General features: G+C 36.4%; 1 protein-coding gene across 1 annotated transcript; it reads left to right on the top strand.

Annotated features, from left to right (window-relative positions):
- The first annotated feature begins 2,619 nt into the window (after positions 1-2,619).
- On the top strand, positions 2,620-6,455 carry LOC111397091 (mitochondrial outer membrane protein porin of 34 kDa-like). Its single transcript, XM_023023823.1, has 6 exons — positions 2,620-2,775; positions 2,860-2,927; positions 4,594-4,704; positions 4,868-4,954; positions 5,075-5,283; positions 5,898-6,455. Exons 1-6 carry the CDS (start codon positions 2,727-2,729, stop codon positions 6,202-6,204), a joined length of 831 nt encoding a protein of 276 aa, XP_022879591.1. The 5' UTR covers positions 2,620-2,726; the 3' UTR covers positions 6,205-6,455.
- The last annotated feature ends 938 nt before the right edge of the window (positions 6,456-7,393 follow it).

The raw sequence follows: 7,393 nt of genomic DNA, 5'->3' as shown, positions 1-7,393 counted from the left end.
CCCAAAAGCCATCTGATCCTGTACGATTTCCATAATCTGATTCCTCAACATGACGTTGGGGTCATATGGAATTCCTAAAGGTTGGTTAACCGGTTGATTTGCATGAGGCCTGATATTTGGTCCTTGATTGGCAACGAAGTTACTATGATTAGGGCCATTACCATTAGCCTGAACATCTACTCCCTCATTAACACGTGGGGTATTCTATCCATTGTTTAGGACATTATCTCTTACATTTGGATTACCTCCCAAATTAGGCGTACCACTACCATTGTTTTGATTTGGCCCTGCACCACCCCTTGGTTTGAGGTAGAGGGACCAGAAAGTGGTTCTACCCTTTGATTCGGATTTAGGACTGAGGGATTATGTCTCACAATTGTCCTAGTTTGAAAGTGGTTTGCAAGAGGCATAACCGGTTGACATATTTGGCCTACTAACTTATTCATTGTTCATTTAAAGTGTTTAGTTGTTTGGCCATGTTGTCATAATGTGTATTCTCATTTTGGGTAAATCTTTCTATATTATAAATACTTCGAAGATTTACCTATTCAACGACATCTTGTGTGAGTTCTCCAAGTAGTGCACACATGGTTCGAGGACTCAACTCTGTCATTGGTTCGTAACGACTATTACTGCTCTGATTCTGTGCATCTGTTCGTGGAGAGGCATGTTGCTCCTCATATCGCTTGATTACAGACTGGATTCCTCCCTGACTTGCTGCTTCCTTATCGGATCTCTGAGGCATATTGTTTCACCTTTTGTATTTTCAACAACAAACACCACTGTCCCACCCAACGTGCCAAATTGTTTCGCGCGGGTTAGTCGCTAACAATTAAAAGGACTTTACAATCGGAAATTAAAAACAGAATGCCTCCAAGGGGCGCAAACACACGAGTTACTGAAAAAAGTGTTTAAATCTAAGCTAAGAAATTTAAAATTACATGTTCTCTATTCGAGAGTTTTTGATTCGGTCCTTTTGCTCTATGTCTTTCCTTCCTTTTATACTCCCTGGATGATCTCTTTGTGATCAACCGTCTAAAAACTGTTGGATCGTTCTATAACTGCCCACTTTCCTCGTAATGGCCAACTTGTCATGGAACTACCTTTTCTAACTACTGTCATTACTCTTTGTCGTTCAACCGTCTTCAATTAAGTTCCTTGAACCGTGGAACGTGATAGGGCTGCTTTAATAACTACTTTGATAACTGCACTTCTTGATAACCACAACACTTTGTGTTTGCTAAGACCTTGGGCGACTCGAAGGTTTGGGCGAGAATAGAGTAACAGCTCTGGGCGACTGCATGGCACTCCATTCGCTCAGATTCTGGGCGACTTGTAAACTTGGACGATGGTGTTACCGCGTTCTTAAATCTCCCTATTTGGGCCTTCATCTTGAATTGTTTGATTGTGCTTCGTTGTTTGGGCTATCTGATTTGGGGATCCTCCAATTGGGCTTCATTCTTTGGGCTGTTCAATTTGGGTTGAATTTTTATGTGTCAACAGGTAGTTTGCGGCTTTGGAGGTGGTGGGGTTTGCTACATCAATGGCTGGATATTGGAGATTCCAGTGACGAAATCGATGAGATCATAACCAATTAGTAGTGCTTCAAATTGGGCTCTCTATTGAGGAAAGGTGGCAGGGGTAATTTTTTCATTTATGGTGGTGGCAACGTTGATGGTGATGATAGCAAACTCATAGTTAGTTGCAGGGATGCAGCCATTTGAGGAATTGAAGGATATGTTACTCATTAGAGATTTGTGATTCTGATACCATAAAAAGGATTTGCGCTACTCAGGTTTTGAAGATTTAAATCCACACATATTCATTTCTATATGTACTTTAATTATATACAATCCGAGAGCATGAAATAAGGAATACAAAAAATGTAATTGAAGATTTATAGCCTAATTACAATTATATTAACAGAATAAAAACTATTGTTGAAATCAAGTTAAGCACAAAATCGGGCTTTGATTATTGTTGTAGATGTTGATCCCATATTTTCAGCATCCTCTTTGATACCATCAACTAATAAATTTGATGTGAAACAAGATCCAGACTAAAGATACAATCCAGAATTGAAAGAAAGTATAGAGCAGTGGCAAGTTTTAATAGGAAAAGTCTCCATGTATGCGTCTAGATTGTCGAAACATTAGACCACAAAAACAAAGTACACGCGATCTCTCTCTTGCTACCTTAAATAATCATTTCACATTTTCTTAATGATGAGCATGTTTGGTCTAGATTTTAATCCAATTAACATTAATTTTTTGATCGTTATTTCACTATTTCAACTGTTATTTTTGAGTTCTTTTCTCACAAATAGAACCCACTTTATCTCTAATGGTCAAAAAATCAATTAACAAAATTCCTACCAAACAAGCACGATATCATTTTTAGAAACACGATTCTCAGAAATTCTTTATCATGCAAGCGAACGCTAAATTCAGTAGCCAAAACTACGTTCTCAGGACCCCTGTCCTTTAAATCCCCAAAATACCCTTTAAATCTATCTCCCTCTCATGAAAAAAATCGACGGCCCAAACACAACCGCAGCCAGCAATCCCCATCGACGGCTAATACTTCTCCAAAAACATCTCCTTGGAAAAACTGAGGTTGAAAATTAGGGCATTTCCACCATTTATACAACTCCGATAGTCCAAAACAACACATACATACACTTTCTCCCTCAAGGCTTTGATTTTATAGTTTTAGGTTTTAGAATCATGGGCAAGGGTCCAGGACTTTACTCTGATATTGGCAAGAGAGCTAGAGGTTTCATTTTATTTTTATTATTTTTATTTTTTTTGCAGATTCGAGTAAAATGATTTTTGATTTGTGTTTATTTGGTGTAAATAGATCTTTTATACAGGGATTGCCAGAGCGACCAGAAGTTCACCATCACTACCTACTCTCCCACTGGAGTGGTAATTTTTTTGATTTATTTTAGTAATTTGTTATATTGTGCCTGTGTTCGTTTCTGGAAGCATTGTTGATGTACGTATACTGTCAGAAATGTATATTGTTGCGAGCATTTGTTTTTACGAGTTTCTGGTTTTTTATTTTTTTAATTATTGGCTGTTGGTTGATAAATCTGTGGATTACTAGTTAAGTTAGAAGCTGACTAGGAAGCGAAAATTGGTTGGGAGCTACTGTTTGTGCTAGTTCATTCAGTGCTTTTTCATGTTTTCATGAAATGGAATATGTATAATTTTTCTGTTCCGCTGATATTTTCAGTATTAGTAATTCAAATTTTGAGTAAAGGCTGTTTTTGGATAACGAATACTCAGATAAAATGTCTACTTCTATTGGTGCAACATTGTTATTTTGTTGGCAGCTTAAATAAATAAATAAATAAACATATCCCATCTATTTGCTCTAGCATTTTAAGCTCAACACAAAGCAGCAGTTCCTTCCTGAAAAATTGTGCATGGGCCTTTATTAAGAAAATGAATTTAGCCTATATGTGAGAGGCATGTTGAAGATAATTTGATTAAATAAATTTATCTCTTTCCTAGTTAGATGAAGTGGTTCGAAATCTATAATTATTAACTAACATAGAGATGGAACATATTTCTTTATATCTTTTTCTTATTATTTTCTTTTTTGGAGCTCTTGAAGACATATTACCAATCTTGCAGTTGTGAAACCCTTTTTGCCTACTGTTTTCTAGAATAGAATATCATTGAGTGTATCTAGGTTTGTATAGAGTTCCCATCTGATTATTGCAAATGTGTTTTTCTAGAATAGAATTTTTTAGATTTTATTATTATTATTATTATTATTATTATTATTTTTTTTTTTTTTTTGGTGATTAGAGCCCAATGTAGTTTCCAAGAATAGATTTCCCAACATAGTTTTCAAGAATAGATTTTTGTTAGTTCCATGTAGGGTTGTATAGTGTTTCCTAAAGATTGTGGCCAATATTGTTTGTGGATTTTGATGGATGATGTCAGCATGAACTTTTCTTTACTTCTCCACATCTTCATAAGTTGTAACTCAAGCTAGTTATTAAATCTGATAATCCAAAAGAAAACGACCATGACATGAGATTTTTCAAGCTGACTTGCCCCTTCACTTTGCTAACATTGAAACTAGAAACTTATCCACATGGAAGAGCAGCTGCGAAATAACTCTCCTGCAACTGCAAGTCGCATATTTTCAGTTTTACATTTACTAGTTTTCACTCTATCAGAAAAGTTCGCTCACTCATTTTTTGTCTCACAATTTTTCTCTGTTCTGGAAGTTCAGAAGATTTTCTCTGGAAAGTCTTGTAAGACTGTTTACTTGCATTCTTGAAAACACTGTTGCTTGAGTGCTGCTTGAGAATTTTTTGAGGATGTAACTTGAATCTAGTGAAGCTTGTAGTCAACAGTGCCGTAGTCCTTTTCTTGGCTTAATCTTGAGAAATTTTGTGTTCTGTGTTCTGTTTTTCCCTTCTTGACTTTAGTCCTTAATTTTTGCACATTTCTACTTTTGTTCTTCTGATTAGTTAAGATTGAAGTGAGTTTTTGGTTGGATTTTGTGTTTGATCAAACTTTTCGGCTGGAGTAAATTTAACGTCAATTTTTTTTTTTTTTTCTCTGGTTTCAGAGTATAACTTCCTCGGGAACAAAGAAAGGTGAACTGTTTTTGGCTGATGTAAATACTCAGTTGAAGCACAAGAATATTACAACCGATGTTAAAGTAGACACAAGCTCTAACGTATGGACTCTCGCTGACTCTTAATTTGTGATTTTCTGTTCTCTGTTTAGAAACCAAGCATTTTGGCTCTGTTAATCTCAATTCTCACATACAAATTATTGGATGATGTTGAATGGATGTATGCCGATTCAATTGTATAACTGATTTATGAGACGAATGCCAGCTGTTTACCACTGTCACAATTGATGAACCTGCTCCTGGGTTGAAGACAATTTTAAGTTTCCGAGTTCCCGATCAAAGGTCTGGAAAGGCAAGTATTTTCTTAATTGATTATTATTAAATTGAGAATTCGGTTATTTGGCATTTCTTAGCTATTTTTTGATTGGAGTGCAAGTGTGGTGTAATTCCTTTTCCACATTTGTCATGGCAGTTGGAACTTCAATACCTGCATGACTATGCTGGAATAAGCTCCAGCATTGGGTTGACAGCTAACCCCATTGTAAACTTTTCGGGTGTTCTGGGAAATAATACTCTTGCTGTGGGGACTGATGTGTCATTTGACAGCAAGGAAGGAGCTCTTACTAAATACAACTTCGGAGCAAGCTTCACAAATGCAGATCTTATTGCTTCATTGACTCTGTGAGTGGTTTTAATATATTGCTGGAGAAATTTTAAATGTTTCTGGTAGTTTCTGCTGGTCATCCCTGTTCTAGGAGATAACTTTGTGGTACTACTACCTAGCACCATGAAAGTTTTCATTCACTTGAAATGGGCATCTTAACTGGTCATGGGTTGAGTATAATCCATAAAAAGAAACTAAAAAAATTGTGAAGCGCAAAGAAATCTACAGTGGTTCCATCCTCAAAGTGACAGCTAGATTCATTTGATACTGAAGCTTTAACAATAACGACAAAGATCACAATGGTGATTTCACGTCTCTGTTTCTCACGCACAAAATGGACCCCTATTGAATCTTCAAGTTGATAGTTATATGAATTCCCATTATTGTCTTGGTGCTCTGGCATCGAAGGTGATAGATGTAGTATATGATTAGGCTCAGCCTCACATTAACATTAGAAAGAAGGTTCTTTTGATTGTCATCTGGTATAAAAATATTTTTATCAGAAAATTTCTATTTACAAGTGAGTTACATCTTTCATTATCATGGACATTTTCCAACGTCCTGGATTTGCTTCCCTGTTTGCTTGACTAACCTTTTGAACCAAGTTACTGAATGTACACCGTTGGTTCAGGAATGACAAATTTGACACTCTAAGTGCGACATACTATCATACGGTGAGCCTATTGACCAACACTGCTGTAGGTGCCGAAGCGACCCATAGCTTCTCAACCAATGAGAATACCATCACCGTTGGCACCCAGCATTCATTGGATCCATTGACTACGGTGAAGGCCCGAGTCAACAACTTCGGGAAGGCAAGTGCTCTGCTCCAGCATGAGTGGCGTCCCAAGTCTCTCATCACTGTTTCGACTGAGGTGGATACAAAGTCTATCGATAAGAGCGCCAAATTAGGGTTGGCTTTGGCCCTCAAGCCATAAGTGGACACTTCTGTTTATTATGGTTTTGGATCAATAAAGTAGGAACAAAGGGAATTATGCTTATGATGTGCTATGCTGGTTCTTTTGGAGCCTTATTTTGGTGGGTTTTTCGATATTAGAAATGTTTTTGGTGGATTGTACCTATTTTCTTAGTTCTTAAACTTCTCATTTTTCACCTGTTGAACTAGCATCTATTGTCATGATCTTTGATTCTCAAATTTTTACAATCAAACGGCTAGATTGTTTCTTAACATCGCATTTCTGATTATCAGAACTGAGATCATTTGTTTGTTTAGAATAAGCCAAATTCATTTGGATTTTTCTTTTTTCTTTTTTTTTTTTTCTTTTTGTTTTCTTTTTTTTGTTTGATGATCATGTACCCGAGCCAGTTTACGGGTATCTCGACTAATTTCACAGGTCGTGAAGTTTATAGTCGGGTACAAATCTTAGTAATCCTGAGTGGACTCGAATTGGTGATCATTAGAGAGCAAATTCAAGGCTTGGTTACTGAATTGCCCCTCAGGATTAATTCATTTGGATTATTCTATATGTATAACAGGATTTACACCTAGGTGTAAATAATGTCAAGTGGTCCGTTAGAGTGTTGCTATGTGGTGTACAGACTCCTAACAATGGGGCCATGATTTTTTTTTATTGTACACCAAGTTGTACAAACAGCTAAATTGAATTCATTAAAAATTGGTACAAAAATTTGTTATTTATTTTATAGTATTGTGTGATTTGATCTTTTGTTACTTAGCATTAAGATTGCTAAGAAAAATGTATATTTAACCACAAAAGAATGATAGAACTGCATGATTGTAAGTTCAAGATTTAAAATGAATTATATGTAAAATTATTCTGCGAATATACAATTTTTTGCGGACTACATAGAGCACATATGAGTACAGCTTGCCGAAGAAAGTTTTGCAATGCATAATTAACCTTGAGGAGTAGCTTAGTGATCAGACCTTGGATTTGCTCTCCAATGGTCACCATTTTGAGTCCTCTCAGGGTCACTGAGATGAGTATCCGACTGCAAACTTCAGGATCTTGTGGATTAGTTGAAGTTCGCGTAAATTGGTCCAGACACTCATGGTTAGCAAAAAAATATTTGCAATGCATAATTGGATGATTGTCTTTATGCAATGAACATACAAAAGACGGAGTTCTTCAAGGCGGGCAATTC

The sequence above is a fragment of the Olea europaea genome, chromosome 7 (genome assembly GCF_002742605.1).
Source record: "Olea europaea var. sylvestris chromosome 7, O_europaea_v1, whole genome shotgun sequence".
NCBI lineage: Eukaryota > Viridiplantae > Streptophyta > Magnoliopsida > Lamiales > Oleaceae > Olea > Olea europaea.
Note: the sequence above shows the minus strand (reverse complement) of the source record. Positions and strands in the feature narration are given on the sequence as shown.

Bases quoted from the DNA above. Each gene is read 5' to 3' on its own strand.
- LOC111397091 (XM_023023823.1), top strand. From the start codon at position 2,727: ATGGGCAAGGGTCCAGGACTTTACTCTGATATTGGCAAGAGAGCTAGA. The intron at 2,776-2,859 runs GTTTCATTTTAT...TGGTGTAAATAG, and splicing joins TATTGGCAAGAGAGCTAGAG to ATCTTTTATACAGGGATTGC. The intron at 4,955-5,074 runs GCAAGTATTTTC...TTGTCATGGCAG, and splicing joins CCGATCAAAGGTCTGGAAAG to TTGGAACTTCAATACCTGCA.